We start from the raw sequence: 25407 nt of genomic DNA on the forward strand, positions 1-25407 counted from the left end.
CTTTGGTTACTCACAGTCTCGGAGTTGCCGGGGATTCCTCCCTGAAGTGTTGTTTCTCCACAAGTCGAGCCGGGGGCGTCGGGTGCAGAGTTGCAAGTCTTACGCTTCTGGCGGGAAACGCAGTCGTTTAAAAGTTTCTCCTTTGGAAACAAAGTTGCAGTCTTGGGTGAACAGGGCCGCTGTTCTCGGGAGTTTCTTGGTCCTTCTAGAGCAGGGCAGTCCTCTGAGGATTCAGAGGTCGCTGGTCCTGGGGAAAGCGTCGCCGGAGCAGTGTCTTTTCGAAGTGGGGAGACAGGCCAGTAGAGCTGGGGCCAAAGCAGTTGGTGTCTCCGTCTTCTCTGCAGGGTTTTTCAGCTCAGCAGTCCTCTTCTTCTTAGGTTGCAGGAATCTGAGTTCCTAGGTTCAGGGGAGCCCCTAAATACAGAATTTAGGGGTGTGTTTAGGTCTGGGGGGTTAGTAGCCAATGGCTACTAGCCCTGAGGGTGGGTACACCCTCTTTGTGCCTCCTCCCAAGGGGAGGGGGTCACATTCCTATACCTATTGGGGGAATCCTCCATCTGCAAGATGGAGGATTTCTAAAAGTTAGAGTCACCTTAGGGGCTGTCCTGACTGGCCAATGACTCTTCCTTGTTTTTCTCATTATCTCCTCCGGCCTTGCCGCCAAAAGTGGGGCCGTGGCCGGAGGGGGCGGGCAACTCCACTAGCTGGAATGCCCTGTGGTGCTGTAACAAAGGGGGTGAGCCTTTGAGGATCACCGCCAGGTGTTACAGCTCCTGCAAGGGGGAGGTGATAAGCATCTCCACCCAGTGCAGGCTTTGTTACTAGCCACCGAGTGACAAAGGCACTCTCCCCATGTGGCCAGCAACATGTCTCGAGTGTGGCAGGCTGCTAAAACTAGTCAGCCTACACGGATAGTCGGTTAAGGTTTCAGGGGGCACCTCTAAGGTGCCCTCTGGGGTGTATGTTACAATAAAATGTACACTGGCATCAGTGTGCATTTATTGTGCTGAGAAGTTTGATACCAAACTTCCCAGTTTTCAGTGTAGCCATTATGGTGCTGTGGAGTTCGTGTTTGACAGACTCCCAGACCATATACTCTTATGGCTACCCTGCACTTACAATGTCTAAGGTTTGGCTTAGACACTGTAGGGGCACAGTGCTCATGCACTGGTGCCCTCACCTATGGTATAGTGCACCCTGCATTAGGGCTGTAAGGCCTGCTAGAGGGGTGACTTATCTATACTGCATAGGCAGTGTGAGGTTGGCATGGCACCCTGAGGGGAGTGCCATGTCAACTTACTCGTTTTGTCCCCACCAGCACACACAAGCTGGCAAGCAGTGTGTCTGTGCTGAGTGAGGGGTCCCCAGGGTGGCATAAGATATGCTGCAGCCCTTAGAGACCTTCCCTGGCATCAGGGCCCTTGGTACCAGGGGTACCAGTTACAAGGGACTTACCTGGATGCCAGGGTGTGCCAATTGTGAAAGCAAAAGTACAGGGTAGGGAAAGAACACTGGTGCTGGGGCCTGGTTAGCAGGCCTCAGCACACCTTCAAATCAAAACATAGCATCAGCAAAGGCAAAAAGTCAGGGGGTAACTATGCCAAGGAGGCATTTCCTTACAAATGGCCACTAGGAAAGTGGTTTCCAAGATAAGTGTTGGAGAGAGGCCTTATATATGGGCTCAAAAGGGTCCTACATAAGGCATGAAAGAACTATATTTAGCTCCCATTGAGGAGAAGGGTGCCTAATGGGAGGGAAGTCTTTCTTCAAACCCTCTAGGAAATCCTTGATGACAGGGATTCTGTGAAAAAGAGGTTTGTGAAGGACATTTTCTGTATGCAGTAAGAGCTGCCAGATGGACTTTTAAAGAAGAGAACTGCAAGCCAGATTGGGCCAAATGGAATAAGTATGGAAGTATGACATCTTCCTGGCAGGCGGTGGGGTGTTTGTTTTTCGAAGAACACCATATGCAAAATCTCTTCCATTTGAAGGCAAATGCAGTTTGTGTGGAAGGCTGCTTCGCTTCTTAAAGAATGTCCATGCAGTTTTGTGGAAGATTCAGGTGACCATATTGTACTAGCTCAGGAGCCATGCTGCCAAAGTCAAAGAGGAGAGCTTGGGATGCACCATCTGACCTCTGAATTTCGTTAATAGATCTGGTCTACATGGCAGCCTGAGATGTGGATTGATGGACCGGTGAAGAAGGTCTGTGAACCACCATTGACATTGGCACTCCGGAGCAATGAGTATCATCCTGTCTCTCGACTGGGATAGCTTGATGACAACTGCTAGAATTAGGGAAATTGGTGGAAAAGCACAAAGAAATCTGCCAGACCAATTGATCCATAGGGCATTACCCAGGGTCCCTGGTTGGAAGCACATCGATGCAAAGTTTGGGCATTTGGCGTTTTCTGCGTTGGCGAATGAATCGATGGCTGGAGTTCCCCGCTGCTGAAAGATGTTTTGAACAACGTTGTCCTTTAAGACCCACTCGTAGTTTTCGTGGATGAGTTTGCTGAAAGAAACGCCTTGGGTATTTTGGTCTCCTGGAAGAGGGGGGTGTGGGGGTTGCAGTTATCGACAAGCTCCTTGCCAGAAGCCATTTCCAGATTGTCTGGGCTTTGTGAGACAAGGGCTTGGACCTCGTCCCTTCCAGTTAGTTGAAGTAATACATGGTTGTTGTATTGTACGTCTGAACAAGCAGGGGGTTGGAGGTGAACAATGGAAGAAACACTTTCAGCGCTAGATGAACTGCGCGCAGCTCTAGGAGATTGCTGACATATGTCGACTTTCTCTATGACCACTTGCCCTGAATTCGTAGGTGGTCCATGTGGGCTCCCCATCCTAGGCATCCGTGACCACTGGTTAAAGAGGAATGCCCTGAAGGAATGGTGTTCCTAGCAGGATATTGGTTGGAGAGCGCCACCACTTCAATGACAGTTTCGCATGAAGGGAAAACTGAATCCGGTCATCCCAATTGCCCGTCCGCTGCTCCCACTGGTCCTCGGTGCATTCCTGTAATGGTCTCATGTAAAGATGGGCATTTGGTGTGAGAAATATGCAGGAGACCATTGAGCCAAGGAGAGAGGATACTGCTCTCACGGTTGGACAAGAGGTTTTCATGAGAGCTTGAGATTTCCGAAGGATTGATAAGTGTCTGTCCTCTGAAGGACACATGCTTGCTGTGAGGGTGTTGATGGAAGCCCCCAAGTATTGTATCATTTGGACTGGGGTGGAGGTTGACTTTACATGGTTGATCTGAAGGCCCAGCCATCGAAGGAGATTGCAAGTCCAATTGTAGTGTATTTGAGCCTTTTGAAACGTGGATACCTTAATTAACCCACGTCTAGATATGGCTAGACGAATACTTTGTGTTTTCAGAGGTGGGCAGCAACTACTGCCATATATATGGAGAAGGTTCTGGGTGCTGACTTTAGGCCAAATGGAAGCACTTGATACTGATAATGGATGTGTCCCACTAAGAACCTCACGAATGTCCAATGCTTTTTGGCTACTGGTATATGGAAGTATGCGTCTTGAAGGTCAATGGAGCAGAGCCAATCCCCTTGATGTAACTGAGGGTAGATTTGCTGTAACCAAGGTATCCAGAATTTTTCTCGCCGAATCCACTTGTTGGCCAGTTTGAGGTCGAGAATGGGCCTGAATTCATTACGGTCTTTCTTTTTGATGAGAAAGTACCTGGAACAAATCACAGTTCCTCGTTGATGAGGAGGAACATGCTCCACTGGCTGTTTCTGTAAAAGGATGTCTACCTCTACTTGTAATTGTGGGATGTTGAATCTGGAAGGCTTCGGAGGAATGGATGGTGGGGGACTGGTGGATCCGAGACAATATCCATTGTGAACAATATTCAGAACCCAGGCGTCTTGTGTGATGTTTTGCCAGTCTTCCAGGTAATATCGGATGGTTCCCACTACCGGAGTGGGTAACGGAAGAGGGAGAAGAGAGGATTAAGGCTTTTGCTCGTGGGTTGCTTGCTTCCCAGAGCAGGTCGTTGGTTTGAACTTGTTCATCTCCTCTTGTAGGGCTGGTAGGATCGATGGTACCGCTGGGATTGTGCACCCGACTGTTGGCGACCCTGATACCAACAAGGGGCTTGAACCCTCTGTGAAGAGAAACAGCATTGGAAAGGCCTGAAAGTTTCTCGAATCTTTTGGTTTCTCTAAGCCAACGGCTTTTAATGTCTCCAGCTCTGCTTTCATCCTCACCATTTCATCATCCGTTTGAGAACCAAAGAGAGTAGTACCTGAAAATGGCAAACTGAGTATCCGTTGTTGAGATTGTGGTTTGAGAGACCCCAAGGCAGTATTCATGTGCCGACAGGAGAGAGGCAACTGCAGCTACACTAATGATTTGGTTGGATACCATTAGGCCTTCACTGAAAATCTCATTAAAATCCCCTCTTATCTCTGGGAAGATAGTCAACAAACCGCTGTAGTGATTCCCAGAGGGCTCTGTCATATCTGCCTAATAAGGCAGTGGCACTTGCTGCCTTCATTGTGGTTGCTGAAGTATTGCAGACTTTTTGCTCAACAGATTCCAGCTTTTGGCTCTCTTTGTCCAGTGTAAATGTGGATGTAGGGGTTGTGGCATGCTGATTTCTTGCGGCCACTATCACAACAGAGTCTGGAGTTGGGTCCGTGCTTAGGAAGACCGGATCCTGATCAGGAGGACAATACTTTTTCGGGAGCCTTGATGGTGCAGGCTTGATTGATGATGGGGTTAGGAAGAGGTCCATTGCTGGGTCTAGAAGACCTGGAACCAAGGGTAGCAAAGGGCATGAAGCTGACCTCTGCTGCAATGTCTCATGACAGATGTTGTAGGAGTAGGTATAGACATTGGAATGTTTAACTTCTTTGCACCTCGCACTTATACATCCTGGAAAGTTGAAATGTCATCCACAGATGAGTCGGTGAATATCTTCCCGTACTTGAGGAGAAAGCATCAGTGGAATGCCTGGATTGGGATCTTCTGTGACAATATCTATGGTGTCTAGACATAAAAGGGGTATGCCTTGAACTCCTGGTGTGGTGTCTTGAAGGAGACCGCTAACAGGGGCTCGCAGGGGCCGTGGGAGGTGGAGGAGGTATAGGAGAAGTCTTCCTAGGTCTTGGTGCTGTAGGAGGCAGAAGTATCGGTTGAGGAGGAGGAAGCGCAGATGGCACTGGAGGAACGTCAGCTGGTGCCTCCCTGGACGGAGAATAGGTGCGCGAATAGTCTGAGTCTAGTAAACTGTAGATTCTACTACACTTTCAGTGCGCTTTTCCTGAATTCGTGAAGTGGCACAAATGGTAACAGACGTCGACCTTCCTCATTTCCTCGACGCTGACCTACTACTTCCTGAATGTGATTGTCGTGGAAGCCTGTCTTGACTGATAGGGCGTGTCTCGACGTCGATCTGGATCGTGCAATCGAATGGCCACGATGTGTCGCCGTCAAGAAAGGACTTCAATGACGAGCAGTGATGGAGCATCGCTGTCAATAAGCTCCTCGGCATTGATGCTCTTCGGTGTGCCGACTGTGTCGCCGTTGATCTTATTCGCTCCGATGTGTGTCGTCCCTTTGATGCTGACCCACGGAGAGACGCTGAACAGGTCAGCACTGCACCTCTTCTCGACAAAGACACGTTTGACGTCGACTGGGACTAACAATGTTTTTTTAGGTCTGTTGACTGGAGAGCCCTCCAGAGGCTGGTGACAGAGCCCTGGCAGAGGACTGTGCCTCTCCTCGCCATGAGGTTTCACCTGTAAACTTGGACTTCCGCCACTCCTCCATACCTTGAAGGCGAATCTTCTCATGTAGGGCGTGCCTGGAAAAGGTCTTACAAATTTTGCAGGAATCAGGTATGTGGGTGTCTGGAATACACACACTGTGAGGGCCAGGCTTGGCCTTCTTCCTCCAACAGTCTGGGCACTTATCAAAAAGGTATGGCATTTTTTATAATAAAGAACACACATTTCTGTCAGAAAATGGCAGAAAAAGGTGGGGAAATACCAAAGACGTCAGTGAAAGAGTTGTCACAAACTCAGAAGTTAATTTTTCTAGAAAAAAAAAAAAAAAAAATGGTCAAGCTCAAAGCCCTATGGTCCTGTCAGCAGGAGATGAAAGAAAAGAACTGAAGCAACTGCCAACAGCTGTGCAAGATGGGATTCTGGTGGTCTCTGAGTTCTTAAAGATTCAGGCTCTTTTTTTTAGCCATATAATGGCAGCCTATGAGGCTATTCTGTCCTCCTTTTCCTTAATTTCTATCATACAAAAGGGGTTTGTGAGGGAGATTAATTCTGTGAACACATTACTCTCAAATTATAACGTGCTGACCCTTTCTTTGATATAAGATGAAGAGCTCAGCCAGCATAACCTAGGTACATAGGCTGCACTATCTGTCCTTTTCCTAAATGACTTTACAGGTCTTCCTGAAGAAAGGCGAACATTTCCACATAAGAAGATATTTTGAAGAAGTGATCCGAGGTTTCCGAATGTGGGCAAGACTATTCAGTGCTTATGACTACATGGAAATCCCCTATGAGAGAAGTCATGTTAGCGCCAGCCCACCAGTTTCAAACACTTTCATAAACGAATGACTCATCACACCATGGGGTGGGGGTATATAATATATCTAAAAAAAAAAGTGGCAAAGGGTCACAGGGGATATATGGATTGGGACGATGATAAAAACTAGTTACTCACTATGTTTCAAACCACTTCCACTGGCTGTTTGCACCAAGCAGTCTTTACATTTACAGACAACTGATCTGAGCAAGGGTACTTACTACACTGTTAATACAAAAATTAGCAATGGAACCAGCCCTCTTTCCCCACAGTGGGAAAAGGAGGTTTACTCAAAAAAGTCCCTGATCCAGGAAAAAACCTGAAGGAGAAATGCAGACACATCATAGATCTGCGTTTTGCAAACAAATGGATCAAAAGTGAAATTCTTCATGCTGCTGCTTCATCAAATGTTTCCACATCTCAAATATGGAGACTGGATGTGAGCTGTGGACCTGCAGAATACCTACTTTGACATTTAAGTTGCAAAAAGACAAACAGTATCCACGATTTCTGGGAGGATATTTTCAGAAAATAGCCACCTCTCCATATTTGGATGACTGGTTGATAAAAGATGCAAGTCCCCAGAAAGAGACATAAGCCTTGCAGATCACAATATTGCTGTTGTATGTCCCTGGGATAGCAGGCAAACATCTGGGACAACTGTTGTGCAAAGCAGGAGGAAAGGTATTTTTCTTCAGAGCAAAGAAAAAACCGGGAGAAGAGTGAGCTCATCTTCAAAATCTCCCAGTCCAACTACTTCACAAATGTACTCCTTACTAGGCGTCAGTCTTCCATCCTATCATTGTCCCAAAAGCATGACTTCTCATAGACCCCTTTAATAATGGTTAGAGCATTGAGGTCCTCAATGGGAGGGACAAGAGTGACAACAAACTTGAACTTTCAGTATTAGCAAAGAAGCCTCTCTCATGGTGGTGCAAAAATACACTCTTCTGCAAGGTGTATCTTTTCAACAAGATCCTTCTGTGCATACAATAGTCAATAATTATGTCAGAAAAGTAAAGTCATGGTCACATCGCCTTCTTACAGCTGAAATCACTCCACCTTGCTCTCAAGACACTTCTATTATGTCGGACAATGAACAATATCCTCATTCAGAAGAACATCATGGCGATCATGCATTACTTAAAAAGGATTTTAAAAAGCAAACTTGGCCATGTGCCCTAGCCGGAGGGCTGACATTAAAGTTAGTTCACCTGCTATGAGTGCAAAGAGTAAGTAAGCAGACGTTCTTAGCAGATTTTAAGAAGAAAACCACAAGAGTGCTTTAAACAATGCAGTTATTCAAACAATCTTTGCAAAACTGAGTTATCCTACTGTGTACACCTATACAAAACAAAAGCCATTTTTTAAACCCCCTACTGCGACCTCTCGCAGGACCAGGGACATGTGCTTTAAGATCCTCTACTGAAATCTCTTGCAGGACCCAGGACTCAAATTAAATAATACATCTACTGCACTCGTATGACAGGGCAAACAAAAGCACCCAGCTCACTGCAAAACTATTTGCAACACCTAGCATAAACACCAACTCCTCTGAGGACTCTTTATGCATAGCAAATAAAAGAGCACTTTTTTTCTGACAACTCCTCTCAAAATAGAAATGACAGTACAAAAGTGCAACACAATGGCTGCTTTCAAACTTACATCACAAGTAATAACGTAGCATAACTTTGAAACATATACTTTGGTACCCAACCCAACTGAGGGTTCCCATGCTACTCCATGGTGAGTGGCATCTTACTTGATCATGCATGCAGTAAAGTGACTATATCCAAAATCTCACAATACCTGCAAAGTGTTGCCCTGCATAACCCATTAAAACTGCTCTTCAGTCCATAAACTAACAGTGGGTAGTTGCCTCAACCCGTCAGGAACCACACTCTGCTGTTAAAGCAATACACGATTCGTCAGAGCATTCCTGTGCCTCAGGGAACTGCTCTCCCTCTTCACTTCTGGGGTACAGAGATGGCATAATATTCATTTGGGTGAAAGCTTGTCCTCTTTTTCCACTGCTGTCAGGATCTGATATGACAAAACATTCCAGAGCAGAAAAGAATGATAGCCATGCCCTCAGAACTGGTAAGTCTTGCACAATTACCCGTTGGTAACCATGATGCTCAGAGGATGTTCTAGAAGTTAACAGTCCTTAACAGGAATTGACTTGCTGCTGGATCATCTTCCCCTAAGATAAACAATAATGCAATAGGCCCACCCCTCTCAGTACTGAAAGCACAATACTGTTGACATATGTTTCCTGTGCACCTCTACAATCCCATGTATATGTCAATTGTAAATTCCTGAAGATGGATCTGGCTCTTCCCTCCATCGTCAGGTTGTGTAAATAAAATTCAAATCAAGACAGCTCCACAATCCTTTGAATTTCAATTCACAATATCTCAACATTGCACTTAAATTTCAAGTAATTTCACTGCTATAACAATTCTTGATAACCACTGTTTATCATCAGCTCTGACTACCTTTCATTGTTTTCGAATTAATCTAAATTGGCTAGAATTCGTACCAGGTACAGCAGGTCCTGCAAATAAATCAGTGCCTCTATGTCTGAGCGACCCAGTCCATATGCTGCCAGCCATCATCTTCTACCAGTTTCAAGCTGTAAAAAACCTAATCTGCACTTGTCAGCCAGTCATTTCCAGCTCTCAGTTACTCAGGACCTAGTAACAATCAGTAGACAACATATCCTTTTTACTGAAACAAAAACAGATTAGCAGTCCACGAACTTCAGCTGACAGTCTTTGAGCTGTATGTTGAAAAGACAATGGTGGGGCATTAGAGTTTCTTCTCTTTTCGCTTGCTATTTTCCTTACACGTTTTTCCATCATCTCTCAGCACATGTAGGTTTATTTTCCAGTCATCACCGGTTTTTCAATTGAAGATATATCATTGCAAGCAGCAGTTAAGCAGCTCGTCCACATTGTATAACAGGTTGTAAATTAGTAAGACGGTAGGTTCAGGAGCAGCATCTTCTCTGCTCAGGCTACTCTATCTGCCGATCCAGCCTCACGGTCAGTCATTCACCAGCATTCTATGACATCAAGCCAGGCTGAGCAGTGCAGAGAAGGCATTACAAAAACAGCAGATAGAAAGAGGAGCTTAATTTGACTCGGATGAATCTTAACAAACCTCAATTTGAGCCTATTTACAAGGCTTCATAGCACCATCTGTAATACACAGTAGCATTTTTAGTTGGTATTGCTACAGCTCGGAGGCTGAGAGTAACAATACAATATTTTCCATTCTAGCAAAAGAGATGAAGAGCCATCAATCTTTCTTTCTGAAAGTAGTGTAGCAATTTATCAACCAAAACATTCCTCCTCTCAGTTTTCTTTAACAATCCAATCACTCACCTTTCATTATCTTGATGTGAGGAGGGTGTTACACTTACTTGGACAAGAACAAAGAATTACGTTAATGTTGAAAAGTGGATTCCAACCCTGTGAACCTTATGGGTTTGTCGCTTTTAAATATTTGTTTTTGTTTATTTTTTTATTATGAGCAAGCTTCACTGCCTCAGTCCCCGTCTAATCCACAATAAATTCACAGTAAGTGGACTGAATGCTAACCGCCAGGGGTTGACTTTTAAGATAATGCTACACCTGTGCTGTTACGGCAAGAGGGTAGCAGTTGGTTACATGACAATATGTGAGCACACATTGTGATGTATGTGTGTGAGACTACCATCTTGCACAGCTCAGTCTACAGGGAGTGCAGAATTATTAGGCAAATGAGTATTTTGACCACATCCTCTTTATGCATGTTGTCTTACTCCAAGTTGTATAGGCTCGAAAGCCTACTACCAATTAAGCATATTAGGTGATGTGCATCTCTGTAATGAGAAGGGGTGTGGTCTAATGACATCAACACCCTATATCAGGTGTGCATAATTATTAGGCAACTTCCTTTCCTTTGGCAAAATGGGTCAAAAGAAGGACTTGACAGGCTCAGAAAAGTCAAAAATAGTGAGATATCTTGCAGAGGGATGCAGCACTCTTAAAATTGCAAAGCTTCTGAAGCGTGATCATCGAACAATCAAGCGTTTCATTCAAAATAGTCAACAGGGTCGCAAGAAGCGTGTGGAAAAACCAAGGCGCAAAATAACTGCCCATGAACTGAGAAAAGTCAAGCGTGCAGCTGCCACGATGCCACTTGCCACCAGTTTGGCCATATTTCAGATCTGCAACATCACTGGAGTGCCCAAAAGCACAAGGTGTGCAATACTCAGAGACATGGCCAAGGTAAGAAAGGCTGAAAGACGACCACCACTGAACAAGACACACAAGCTGAAACGTCAAGACTGGGCCAAGAAATATCTCAAGACTGATTTTTCTAAGGTTTTATGGACTGATGAAATGAGAGTGAGTCTTGATGGGCCAGATGGATGGGCCCGTGGCTGGATTGGTAAAGGGCAGAGAGCTCCAGTCCGACTCAGACGCCAGCAAGGTGGAGTACTGGTTTGGGCTGGTATCATCAAAGATGAGCTTGTGGGGCCTTTTCGGGTTGAGGATGGAGTCAAGCTCAACTCCCAGTCCTACTGCCAGTTCCTGGAAGACACCTTCTTCAAGCAGTGGTACAGGAAGAAGTCTGCATCCTTCAAGAAAAACATGGTTTTCATGCAGGACAATGCTCCATCACACGCGTCCAAGTACTCCACAGCGTGGCTGGCAAGAAAGGGTATAAAAGAAGGAAATCTAATGACATGGCCTCCTTGTTCACCTGATCTGAACCCCATTGAGAACCTGTGGTCCATCATCAAATGTGAGATTTACAAGGAGGGAAAACAGTACACCTCTCTGAACAGTGTCTGGGAGGCTGTGGTTGCTGCTGCACGCAATGTTGATGGTGAACAGATCAAAACACTGACAGAATCCATGGATGGCAGGCTTTTGAGTGTCCTTGCAAAGAAAGGTGGCTATATTGGTCACTGATTTGTTTTTGTTTTGTTTTTGAATGTCAGAAATGTATATTTGTGAATGTTGAGATGTTATATTGGTTTCACTGGTAATAATAAATAATTGAAATGGGTATATATTTGTTTTTTGTTAAGTTGCCTAATAATTATGCACAGTAATAGTCACCTGCACACACAGATATCCCCCTAACATAGCTAAAACTAAAAACAAACTAAAAACTACTTCCAAAAATATTCAGCTTTGATATTAATGAGTTTTTTGGGTTCATTGAGAACATGGTTGTTGTTCAATAATAAAATTAATCCTCAAAAATACAACTTGCCTAATAATTCTGCACTCCCTGTATGTGCACAGTTAGCTTGTTGCAGAAGTGATCATTCAGGGATTGTCACTGACCTGGGTTAGGCTTTATAATGCAAGTGGACATTGACAGAACAGGTCAGTAGTGCTTCCTGAAAGTCTGTGATGCTTAAACTGTATTACACATTATAGGTTGTCTGCACCTAAAATGTAGTTTAGCCGCACTTAGGCTTGCAAGGAACAGCAAGGTATGAAGCTAGGGGTAAACGTGCAACCTGTGTGTAGATCCAGTCCTTAACACATTGTCTACACCCATTATGACACTTTAAGAATTGCTATATTTCCCTGGCTCAGCTCATAATCAGATTCCACGTCTATGCCTCCCCACCTTTACTTGGCCAAGTTAATTACTCTGCTGCCAAGCAGGAAGAGCAATGGTCTCCCCACACAAAAGAGCTATTAATAATGCTTAACCACGTTCTTGGGAAGAAAGGGTGGGGAAGAAATATGCATCTGTTAATTAGCTTGTCACCGCAAATGGGCTGTCTCTTTCATGTAGTGGATGAAAAAAAGCCTCTAGGGAGATCTTTGAAGCTTGGTACTCTATTCTAATATATGATTATCAATGAAGACCTGCAATGAAGAAAAAATGTTTATAGCTCATAGTCTTGGCTCTGCATCATAGGCATCTTCACTGAAGTCATTAAAAAACTGTACCCATCCCCAGCTTTAATCAGGGCCATAGAGCATGCACATCTGAGAGGTTATTCTGTATTCATCTCCAATTACTCATCAGAAAGATCTGGCCGTGAGGCAAGTGCCAGTGCAAGGCATCACAAAATTTGGGCTAGAAAAGGGGGCAGGTGCTTTTTAACTCTTGATATAAGCCCATCAGGCTGTTTTATTTATTTATTTGGACATATTAATCAGCAGGTTGTGCAAGGGGTGCTGGTTTTGAGGAGGGGGTCCTTTATTCATTAAACAGTCTAAAGTGTGGAAAATAAGGCAGGCATAGACTTTTTGGGTGAGCTTCTGCATTTGGTTGTGTTGAACGTTTATCGCTGTCTGAATCTGATCTAATGAATGGAAAGTGTTCTGATGCCCTCACACAGTGAAGTGAACTATTCTAACATTTGTGCCTTCAATGAAGAAGCCTACCATGCTCAACCAAGGACTAGAAGTAGCAGTTTGTTAAATAACCTTGACTGTAGGCTGTATGCTCCGTATACTGCCATAATCAGCAACATCATTGCCAATGTTGACCCATAGTTTGCGGAGGAGATCAGCCAACGTCTTGCCAAAATCTGTTTTGTTTGTGTTTTTAATAAAGTCAGCCAGTCAGATCTGTAGGTTGTCATAGTGGGATTTCTGGGCGCTTAAGCTACAATGGATCTTCTGTTTAGGGAAGGCTCTGGGGATTCTGCTGATATAAAAAGATGTACAATTTCCCCAGTTTTGTTTTCCTTCTTTCAAACGTCAGCTAGCTGTTGCTTTCTCCAAGGTAGTCAGGTGAGGGTCAATGAAGGCTTATCAAAGCAGAAGTTGTGCTTCACTGGACCTGGTAAATTGGCTGCTCGGATAGGATGCAACACACAAACTTTAGATTGCGGCATGCTCAGTGAAGATCTCCTGGAGAGACTTGTTTTTAACACTCTAGAAGCTCAGAACAGGCTCTCAGGGAGCAGTAAAATATGAATGGGCACAAATCTGAGCACAAGACGGTGAGAGAAAGCTGGGCGTTAGCACCAAGTGAAATGTGGCACCAAGTAGAAGGCGGGCCAATAATGTCCCTTTTTCTCAGCCACTGGTTATGGTGCTTGCCCCTTCTGCGGGACAAATATATTATAGCATTGAAACAGCATGGTTCTGTCTGTGCTCTCAGTGCTGCTATGGAATTATTGCTCACAATCCACAAAAAAATACATTGCTGGTGCCCTGAGTGTACTCCCTGGTGTCATGTTGCTACTGACTCATAGTTGCAAGCACTTGCTTGATGGGAGTAGAGGGGAGGGTTGAATGAGGTTTGCCTTAGCAGGTGTGGGCGATTCCACAGTCCAACATGAGGAGAAAATTCAGCATTGCTGGGGGGTCTTTTAATCCAGGGCTGTCCGCTTCACCTCAAAGGTGGAGGCAGTCCTTCCTTATCCAAAGAGATCGAGGGGGACCAGGCTGAACAGCTACAGCGCTGGAGTCAATTTCTTCCACAGTGCGTGAATACCTGGCAACGCTCTGGAGCCATGGTTGGAGTGCTGGTGACTGAGTGTGCCAGGAGGAAACTACAGGCACAGCGAGCTCTAACTTCCACTGTGACTGAGGGCACCACGATCCACTGGTGAGCTGGAGGGGCAGTGTAGGAAACTGGGTTCTGGTTGCAGAAACCCCCCCACTTTATGCCTGGTTTCCGATTCAACTTTTACTGAAGTGCACTAGGTTCCTGCTAACCAGGTCTCTTAGTGCCAGTATTCCTTCCCAAAAAAATCAAGAACAATGGTCAATTGATCCCCAAGTGACCATGCCTTCAGCATCTTTGTAAGTCCCTCATAAATAGTACCTCTGGTACCAATGGCATAGGTACTAAAGAGGGTCACTAAGAGCTGCAGCATAACTTGTGCCACTCTAAGGGACCCAGCACCAAACTCATACAAACTGCCACTGAAGGCTGCGTGACAAGGTGCCCCAAAAAGTAAAAACACGCCATGGCACACAGCCTGTGTATCATATCCCCTAAGAGTGCATGCAATATATGTAAGTCACCCCTACAGCAGACCCAACAGCCCTAAGGCAGGGTGCATTATACTACATGTGAGGGCATATCTGCAAGAGCAGAAATGCCTCTCCTATGTCTTTGTCGATTTGTTTGATTCTTAGACATAGTAAGTGAACAGGGAAGCCATTTTAAATACATGTGCTGGACATTGATCACTACGGGTTCCCCAGCTACATAATGGCTTCACGGAAAATAGGGATGCTTGTTATCAAAAATCTCATATTAATAAACCCTAACTGATGCCAGTGATGGATTTATTAATACACACACCCAAAGGGCACCTTAAAGGTACCCCCTGAAAACCTACCCTCTATCCATGTGCTGGCTAACTAGTTTTAACTATCCTGACACCAACAAACAGGTTATTGCCCCCCAATCCTCCATTGACCCCTCCCTCAACCTCCCCTCCCTTGACATCCCCAACCCCCCACCCAAGGGTGAGAGCCTTTGCTCTTGGGAGGACAGGAACAAAGCCAGTTCTGGCAGGGGTGTTAACACCTCTCCCAAAAAAATGACCTGCAAATCTGCATTCCAAGGCAGAGGGCTTCAAACAAGCCCACTGCCCTTGATATGCAGATCTGGCTTTACTCAGAAGGGAGATGCGGCTCCTCCTTTCCATGGCCCATTTGGCACCTAGACAGATGGGAAATTTAGTATTCAGAGAGGTGTGTCCACCCCTCAGGTAAGTCCCACCCCTAAGGTGAGCTGCCTGATGTGGACACATCATTTAGAAATCTGCCATCAGAAGAATTAGGAACTCTGGGATAGGGTTATACCCACTTCCCACAGGAAGTGGTCATATAGAAGAAGTAGTGACCCAGGGGTCCTCTAGAGACAAAGGCCACCTTGGACTAGGCCACTGTGGACTCACAGACGCTGCCTGAAGCCTCTCTTTGCTGGCCCCCTCGACTTTGAGTGCTACAGGTGGCAAAACTCAGATGCCTCAAAATAACTCAGCACTCATCAACCCTGGCCCGTGGAGAAGAGGACCCAAGATGTCCCCACACCCCTGAGCATTGTGAGAGGGGAGCCCCCTGGCTGGTTCATCTAGACTAGTCTCCCAGTCCAAACCTGCAGCCTCCTTTTAACCGGATGATCCCCACTGACCAACATAGGGCACTTGACACTGAAAATCACCTCTGCCGCCCCAGTGCTGCCCTAGGTGACCTACTGGTGCTGCCTTGGACCTTGTCCCATACTTACCTTACGTTCTTTAGATTGGACCCGTAAGCGGCTGTGAAGCGCCCGGATGCAGTACATATTTTCCTTCCATAGAACCTGATGCTGAAAATTACCTCTACACCTGGCCGCCCCAGTGCCGCCCGTGGTGACCTGTTGGTACTGCCTAGGGCCTTGCCGCATACTTACCTTAAATGCAGAAGATTGGTCCTGTAAGTCGCTGTACTATATCGGTATGCAGTATTTGTTTTTCCTCCATAGGACACCATTGCTGCCTCTAAAAAACACACACTGTAAACTTTTGAAACCTGGGAGTATTTCTATTGCAAAACATACTTACCCTATTGTATTGATTTTGGTGCCTAAATATATATAAAGATACTTGTTATTTTTGTAAATTGGTGTAGATCTCCTTATTGAGTCATGTGTCTTATTCACTGACTGTGCGCCTGTGGTAAATGTCTAACACTCATCTCTAATAAGCCTAAGGCTGCTCGACCACACTACCTCCTAAGAGAGCACCTTGGGATTGCTAAATCAAGCCCCTGTCCACTAGTAAGGGAACCTCTGGACTCTTTGCACAGTGTACCTCATTTTGGTATACTATATAAAGAGCCAATTTCCTACAGGATGGGGTGCTAGTTTGCTCCTACAACAAATTAGCAGCATTTAGCTCCACTGCCCTCTTACCCAGTAGTCGTTTGACAAGTTGCTATTACTGTAAAGCAAGACTCTATCCAGAGTATCAAGCTGTGAATTACACTAAGAAGCAACATCTGCATTGTGTACGTATAGAGATACGATTCTTGCGGAGGACATATTTCTCAGGCCCTTTTTGTTCAACCGCCAGTATTCTTTACCTCATCACTACAACTGTATCTACATGGAACCTATATGACTCATGTTAATTCATGTTTAACCCTATTGAACAGTTCAGTACTTTTTCCCCTTTAGATGTGATGTGCACTTTGATAGACGTCTACCTTCATTTTTATGGTCCCGCTCGCGGTAAAAAACTCAATTTTAGCCTTTGAATAATGGTTGTATATGGGCCTCAAATCACAAAGTTAAAGTTCTAGTATCACAATCTTGCTCCACTGGTTGCGGATTAACTTTCACATTTGCCCAGTTGTTGTTTTAAACAGAAAGATAAAACAGAGATTTATTTGGTACGCACAAATACACACTTACTTTGTTGCTCTCAGCTAGGGTTGCACTGTATAAATAACTACTCATAAAAACATACATGCGAGAAGCACAAATATACCTTATTGCTTGAGGAGGTCAAAAACAATGGGATTTACAATTCTCAATTGACATTGAAATGCTAGAATGTGTCTGCATTACCAAGCATGAAGTCAAAGGATGTGCATAGGAAACATGATCCAGGTGGGGCTACAGACCTTTCCAAGCAACTCCTCAAATTCTGGCGACCACTCTTGCATCAACGAGTCTATGTGGGGCATTGGCCTAAGAGAGATAGAATAAGGTACATCAGTGGTAGAAGCGTGGTGTTGCACAAAAGAGCAGTCTGTGTAAGAGTGAATCAAAAAGCACAGTAAAATGCCACAGGACAGGTGCTATTGTGCAAGGGTTGCGCAGGACTCACCTGGTGTAGTGCACATTTGCTGGGGGCTTTGAACGATGCAGTTCACTGATGCTCTCAATCCAGGTGTCAATGGCTTTTGGGTTCTTTTCTGCATTTTCCAGACTTTTCACTTTGATCTGCTGTAAGGAATGGAACACAGAAAGACACATACAACGGTGTGTTGTTATGTTTTCTTTAAAACATAGTTTGAGTTTTCGCATTGCATATACTCAAATTTCTAAACACTTGCTTTGCAACCCTCAGCATTAGTCCAAATAACCCTAGATTCATGTGCACATACAATCACTGAGCTAACACAAATTCACATGCTTAATTCTTTTCACATTTAGAATCTTTCAGGTTTGGGAGATGTTCAGAATGAACCTGGGATGCAAGTGATATTATGAAGAACTAAACCAAAAATCAAATTTAACAAGTACAACCGTTAACCAGCCCCACAAGAGTTTAGGAGATACTGGGGGTGAATCGAAGTTGTTGTGATTGGGTATGTAGTGTGCGGCGAGGTTGGGCCATCTTGGAGCAAGCAGGGCTTACGGGTCAGATCTCTTCTAGCCTGGGGTGATATGGTGTCAGAGGTGCGGACATTAATAACACACTAGTACTACCAGAGTATGCTTAGTCAGATTGTTCAACATTGTACCTAATGAACTGTCCATCTTGTCCCCTATGTGGCAGATCATCTAGTATGTGTGCCTAAGCCTTTACCGAGCTTACAGGTCGCACTCCCATGTTCGCCTCTCTCATCAGTGCTGTGCAATTGCACAAGGCCCATTTGCGGAGCTCGTATAACCATCACTGGACGGTGAGGCCCTCTGTATTTTTTTAGGCCATATTCAACTGGCCTCTTGCAAGGGTTAATATCAGGTCTGCAAATCTGGTTGTACCTGCCCGTCTTGGTTCAGGGAGACCAAATCAAAAGACACAGGAGATAGGGGCAATGGGCGTGCTGTGGCCACTGTCAGGGCTTTCAGCACCGAATCCCAGAATGGGACTAGTATAGGGCACTCCCTGACCATGTGGAGAAACGTGGCATCAATCTCTCTGCGTCAGCTCGATTTCGCAAATGAGGACATGAATTTCAGCCATTTGGGTGTGATATATGCCTCATGAAGCACGTAAAATTGGACCTGTTTAAACTGCAAGTTTTGGGAAACCCTTGGGATACGCTCCAGTAAATTAGCTCATCTGCCTCTCCAATGGGAGTGCTTAGATCTAACTCCCACTTCTCATGTAAGGGCCTCAGATCTGACTTTGGTCGTCGGAGCAGTGCCTTACATAAGAGCAAGACTGCATGTCACCCCCCTCAATCTCACATATACTTTGCAGGAGTAGGTATACCTCAGGTTCAGTCAGTCCAATGTGTCTCCCGCATCGGACTGCCACCTGCACTGGTCCCTTTAAACAGAAAGTGTGGCACCGGGATCCCATAATGGTCCTACAGAGCTGCATCGCTGCAATGGAATTGTTGATAGAAGTCACCAACCCAGTAGCACTTGTGTACATGCATATCGAAGGGATACCAAATGTATTCTCTCCACCGGCGGCCGAGGTCGGGCCTTAGCCTCAGCAATAAAAGGTGCTAATGTGTCTACTAGGGGAGCAATCGGGATCCCTTCCATGATTGCTACCCCTGTAGTCTGCACGCCAGCGGGCAGCCAACAGCAGCTGTGCCACCAGGTAGCACAATTCAAAGTCTGGGACCGCCAATCCATCCTCAGACACAGGCAGGCAAGCTTCCCAAGTGGCACTCTTGTTCTGATAGAGCCCCACCTTAATTGCCGAGTCAGGGTATCAATGTCCCAGAACACTTCTCTAGGGCCCTGCACAGGCAGGGCAGTGAAAAAGTATTAATAATCTAGGGAGGACTTTTATTTTTGTTGAGAAGACTCTGCCCATGACCGACAGTGGAAGGGTGAGCCAAAACTAGATTGATGGGCGTAATGCCTCCATGGCTGCTGCTGTATTAACCTTGAGAAATTGGCTTGCGGAGTGATAAATGTGGACCCAGAGATATTTAAGCATGGTGGGCATCCAGCGGAGTTTATCGCTCAGTGCTTTCAGGGCAGTCCCTTCCTCCATTGGCAACGGCAGGAACGTGCAGGATTTCTCCCAATTAACCTGTAGGCCCTAGAGTGCGCCATACTGTTGTAAAGCATCAAAAGCACCACTGACATCCGTGAGACGCCCTGCATGTATAATAGCATATAATCTGTGTATGAATAGAGAAAGGGCTTTTCCATTAATGCAGAAACTTAGATAGTGTGCACCTTGATGCGTCATGTCGGCAAGTGGTACAAAGGCTAAGGCGAAGAGGATGGGTGATAAAGGGCATCTCTACCATGTACCCCAACACACACACCTTAGTTATCTGAAATGACAGTGCCAGCTTTAACTCTGACCATCTATTTAGTGTAAAGTAGTTTCATCCAGCCAATGAACCCATTGCCCAGCCACAAAGTCAATATGAAATCGCCGTGGCATTTGGTTGGGGGTGAGGGGGCGTGGAGGAGGGAGATGGCTCCGCAATGTATTAGCTGCCAAATATTCTGGGAGATATTGCGCGTGGGTATAAACCCAGCCTGGTCTGGGTGCACTAGGTTATGGACGTGGCCAGGAGTCGGACGGCCAGGATTCGGCTCAGAATCTTGTAGTCCACGTTCAAAGAGAGGGGTAGGTACAAACCGACTCTCTCTACACCCCATCACTCCCCATTTTAGACAAGGCTGTAATCACCACCTCCCGCAAGCTGCCAGGTGGTTCTCCAGCCTCTCTAGCCACATGAAACAAGGCGGGGTTGGCTGTTATTTAGTCTCGTTATTTACACTTCTATTTTGAAGCTCATCCTAAGAAGAATAAATGCTATGTTATACACCAATCAGTACATTGTACTGTGAATGAATTGCAAAGAATTCTTAATTAGGTCAATCAGCTTAGTCCCCTACATCTCTATTGATTTTGCTTCAATGTGTTGGGGGTTTCCTATTTCTTGTGGACTGCCGAGTTCAAGTTCTTGTTTTTTACCCAATTAACAAAGACAGTGATCCCTGGGACCTCTATCCCTTAACTTTTTTCCCCCCTACTCCGAGATGGCTTCACCCAACTGATCTGCCTCCTGCACAAGGTTCAGCCTGGCCACGGCAATACAGTCATGGACCAATTGTGCTTCACATGTTACTACAGGTATCTATAATCATTTGTAGTAGGCTAGAAAAACTTGATTGAGCGCCACCTACAAACGAGCCATGTCATCCTGGTCTGTCCGAATGCCCAGAATTTGTGACCCCTTTGTCCAGGTTGGCGAGCCAGGCTAATAAGTGACCAGTTTTATCCTGTTCATCATGAGCCCTGGTAATGTAGGAGTCATACCCCCCCAGAAGTCGATCCACCACAGACAGAAGGGATTCTCTCTCCTCATGCAACCTGTGTTCTGCAGAGGGGTCGACCCCCAGCTCCTTTTTCAGGCACTGAAGGAGGTCCTCCTGGAGCATTATGTTCTTGTGCAACACAACACCCACGCATTACCACCTTGAAGGCGTCCAATTACAACAATTTGGTGGAGGCAGTGCCATCATTCTCTCTAAGGTAATTATCCATGGCCTCCCCTAATGGGTCACGGAATACTGGGTCTTCCAACAATGGTGAGTTTAATTTCCAAGTGCGGATAGAGGGTCTGGCTACGTCCCAAGCAAATGTTACCAGCAGCAGGTTGTAGTCAGAATGTGTTCTGGAAAAATTTCTGCCAATAGGACCTTGCCCTGCAAGAGTGTGAGGCATAAAATGGTATCTAAGTGGATGTAAGGCGCATGCATCCCAGAGTAATAGGAATATTCCCTCTGTAGGATTAAGCTTACCGGAGCCACCAAGTGTCCTCTAGATCCCAATGTGTAATCCAGTTTATAATCCCCTTGGCAGCCTGGAAGTGGGGGCTGTGAGCAGGGGGGATGGAACCTATCAAGGAGTGTATCAGCTACACAGTTAAAGCCTTCCCATACCAGTAGGGGACAATTAGTGACTCTTGCCATGAGTGGGGCCAGTGGGTTGAGGAAGGTGCATTGATCCAAATTAAATGCATACATGTTGAGTAGTCAACATCCCTCCCATCTAATTGGCCCGCCAGGATGACATACCGTCCCTCGCAATCTATTACCTCCACATCCGGTCACATCTATATGAGTATTCCTCTTGCGTATGTTGAATATGTTGTGTAATATACCCTGCCTCTAAATCTTTTATGCAGTGCAAGGCCCTCTGCTGTGGTCAGATGCATCTATTTCAGGAAGGCCACCTGTGCCTTCTACCGCTTAAGAAGTGCCTGTCCATTGTATCTGGCCCCCCGATACATACCTCCCCACAATAGGTAATGTGGTCATCCCCCAACGAGAAAAACTGGCTATCAGCAAACAGAGTTAACCATAAGATCCCCAACACCCTCACCCAGGACTGAGAAGCTTAAACTCCCTGTCCAAAGAAGCAGTAACAGTCTTGCAACAGGGGACGAGGTACAGCCTAAGTCCAGACAGTAGGGAACCCATCCCACCAAGCCGTGGCACTCACAACTATGGCCAGTCCAATCAGAGAACAGCAGTCGCAATTACCCATGCCCTCCAGAGCATAGGCCCATGCAGCTTTACCTCCTCCCAGCAACCCCTCCATGCACGATACCTCCACCATGGTCAGAAACTCTCCATGTTCAGATCTCAAAGGTCACCTGCCAAGCGAGGAATCAATACTGGGCCCTGCTGCTGTAGGCCATCCAATGCGCCCACACCACTGAGGCTTCAGTTAGAGTCCAAGCTTTGTTCAGGTGCCAGCAGATCAAAATAGGTTTTGTGTTAATGGGGCACCTTGGCCATCAGTTGCGCCCTGGCCCTAGCCATCTGCTCTTTGGAGGTACGTCATTTCTGCTGTTTCTGTGAATTTTTGCACCCCCAGGAGCCAGTGGGTGCCTGGTTCTCCAAACAAGCATCCACGCCACTGGAACTGAGTCAGTCCTATACCCCACCTCAAAAGTGTGTAAATTAAATGAGTGGTGTCACCTGCCACCACCCGAGGCCCATAGATCGTAGCTGATGCTTCACTGAAACCTAAGAGGAACATTGTTTCTGGACCATAGCTGTATAATCCGGATAGGCTGTGACAGCTGAGCCCTCCATCTTCCTGGTCCCCAAGGTGCGGAATAATTGCAGCATCAGGTCTCTGTCCCTATAGTTCAACAAGGATTCAATAATAGGCTGCGGGGGCGTTCCCGGACACCGTTGGTGCCCCATATATGGTGCATGTGTTCAATGGGGAAGAAACAAGGGGGAGAGGGGTGTTTACCAGCCACTACCATCTTCATCAGCCACTTCTCCAGGAACAGCTCTGAGCTCGAGCCCTCCGCGCGTTGTGCTGTCCCCAGTAAGCGGATGCTGTTGCGTCTTCCACATGTTCCTGCAGTTGATCCATTTCCTGTTTGACCCTGCATCATGTGCACAGTAGGCCAGGATTGATTCAGCGTCATCCACTCTTTTGGACAGTTTCTTATGATCAGCATGGAGCGGTGACCGTGTTGACCATGGATTCCAGTGTGAATTTTGTCTCTTGAATAGCAAGTAGAATCCGTTCTAACTGGATGGAGTGTTTTTTTTATGGTCAGCTTCAATTGGTGCAGCGTGTCCTTATTTGCCCCTATACAGAAGGCATTACTAATGTCAAGATAACCAGCAGACATTTTAGCCGGTTTAGTTTTCACCATCATGACCTAGGTCGCTCACAAGAGGCTGGTCCTAACACCACAACTTTGTACTCCAACACAGATGGCGCAGTGTTCCAGTCAGACATGTATGTGGGTGGATATAGAACCCCACAGAGCCATTTATGTAGTCCCACAGCAGTAGGACGATGTAGGAAAGTGTATCTTTTTGACATGGTACCCCTCCACCCCGCCCCCCACTTTATGCTTGGTATCTGATGTGATTTTGACTGCAAGTGCAATGGGTACCTGCTAGCAAGGTCCCCAGTGCCGGAACGCTTTCCCAAAAAGTTCAACATTGTTTCCACAATTGGCAAAACCTTTAGCACCCTCTGTAAGTCCCTAGTAAATGGTCCCTTGGTACCGAAGGCTTGGGGTACTAAAGAGGGTTCCTAAGGGCAGCAGCACGAATTGTGCCACACTAAGGGACCCCTCACCAAGCACATCACAGGCTGGCACTGCAGGCTGCATGTCTTGGTGCGGACAAAAGTAAAAACACGACATGGCACACAGACTGTGTGCAATGTCCCCTAATACTGCATGCAAAATATCCAAGTCATCCCTCTAGCAGGCCTTACAGCTCTAAGGCAGGGTGCATTATATTACATGTGTGGGCATATCTGCACGAGCAGATATTCCCCTGCTATGTCAATGATCAGGCATAGTAAGAGACCAGGGAAGCCATTTTACCTGCATGCGCTGGACACTGGTCAATACTAGTTATCAGCTAAGTGATGGCTTCACTGAAGATAGGGATGTTTGCTATCATCAATATTCATCAATACATGCACCCAGAGAGCACTTTAGAGGTGCCCCTGAACCCCTACTAGCCTCTGCTGTACTCGCTGACCAGTTTCTGCCAACCTGCCACCCGAGACACCGTTCTGGACCCCCTATGGTGAGAGCCTTCAGCTCTCAGGAGGTCCAGAACAAAAGCCTGTCTGAGAAGAGGGTACAACACACCCTCACGCAAGATGACATGCTGATTAGCCTTCCTAAGACAGCAAGCCTCAAAGGGTTGCTGCCTTTGAAATGTAAATTTGGTTCCCCTCACAACAGGGGAAGCCACTCTCCCTGCCTAGAGCCCATCTGGTACCTAGACAGGTGGGAAAATTAGTTAGTCAGGTAAGCATGCCACCCCCAGGCTAGTACCACCCCTAAGTTGGGCTACTGCGGGGTGGACACAATTTTTCAGAAGTATCCCTCTTGGTGATGACATACCTCAGAATTCTGAGGCAGGGTTATACCCACTTCCCACAGGAAGAGGTCATTTAGGGGGCATAGTGACCCCAACGGTCAGTAGCCCTTTGGCTACTCCTCTATACACCCCTAAGGCCCATAAATTGAGAATTTAGAGGAGCCCTTGGTTCCAGTGAAGCAGACCCTGACGACCTAAGAAGACCAAGGATACCAAAGAGCCATAACAACAGAAGAGGGGAAAAAAAGCAGATGCCCTGGTGCCAACCGCGCCAGTCTGTCTGCATCCCTTGTCGAATTCTGCACCAAAGACTACTCATCCTGCAGCTGTGACTCCAAAAATCCGGGAGGACCTCCTGTCTTCAATAAACACTCAAGTCCTCCCATGGACAGCGGACCTGTTATCCAAAAACCTCCAAAGAAGGGATTCTGAAGCCTCGGGAACCGCCAAGACCTAACACCTGAAGTCACTACTGCACCAGCCATCTCCAACCCGAGGTGAAGTGGAGTACCGGTGTAGGAGGCTGGCTCAGTTTATGGTGTACACCTATGGTGTGGCTCCTTCCTCGGAGTCCAGGCAACCCTTAGTGATAGTGACTAGGGGCACATGTACGTACGTTTGGTTTTGCGACTTGCAAAACCTTATGCACAACAGTGTCCATTACACTGTTAGCGATTCCCAAGGGGTTTGCAAATGCCCACCTCATGAATATTCATGAGGTGGGTCGCAATTTGCGACCCCCTTGCGAATGGCGGCCCTCACAGGGATGGTGGCCTGCTGCGACCAGCAGACCACCATGTCTGTGACTACTTTTCAATAAAGCAGGTTTTTTTTTTGTAATGCAGCCCGTTTTCCTTAAAGGAAAACGAGATGCATTACAAAAACAAAAAATTTAACTTTTTCGTTTCATTTTTTCAGAGCAGGCAGTGGTCAGTAGGAGCACTGCCTGCTCTGAAAAAATGTTTTCAGTGACATTTGAAATGGGTGCTAACTGCGATTGTTTTGTGACCGCGTTCGCGGTCACAAAACAATCATATATTGCACTGCAAGTCGGAATTAGGAAGGGAACACCTCTGCCTAATTGCGAGTCATAAACCCGTT

General features: G+C 46.2%; 1 protein-coding gene across 5 annotated transcripts in view; it reads right to left on the reverse strand.

Annotated features, from left to right (window-relative positions):
• The window catches only part of IFT46 (intraflagellar transport 46), a 109947-nt gene that overhangs the window by 10874 nt on the left and 73666 nt on the right, over window positions 1–25407 (reverse strand). For 4 of the 5 annotated variants that reach the window (XM_069224750.1, XM_069224753.1, XM_069224748.1 and 1 more), the window contains exons 8-9: window positions 17378–17496; window positions 17172–17238 (exon numbers count right to left, since the gene is read on the reverse strand). In XM_069224750.1, coding sequence (XP_069080851.1) covers window positions 17172–17238; window positions 17378–17496 — 186 coding nt within the window. The remainder of the gene's footprint in view (window positions 1–17171; window positions 17239–17377; window positions 17497–25407) is intronic. The other variant, XM_069224749.1, reaches the window with a different exon arrangement.

Source organism: Pleurodeles waltl, chromosome 3_1 (assembly GCF_031143425.1).
Source record: "Pleurodeles waltl isolate 20211129_DDA chromosome 3_1, aPleWal1.hap1.20221129, whole genome shotgun sequence".
In the NCBI taxonomy this organism is placed as follows: Eukaryota; Metazoa; Chordata; class Amphibia; order Caudata; family Salamandridae; genus Pleurodeles; species Pleurodeles waltl.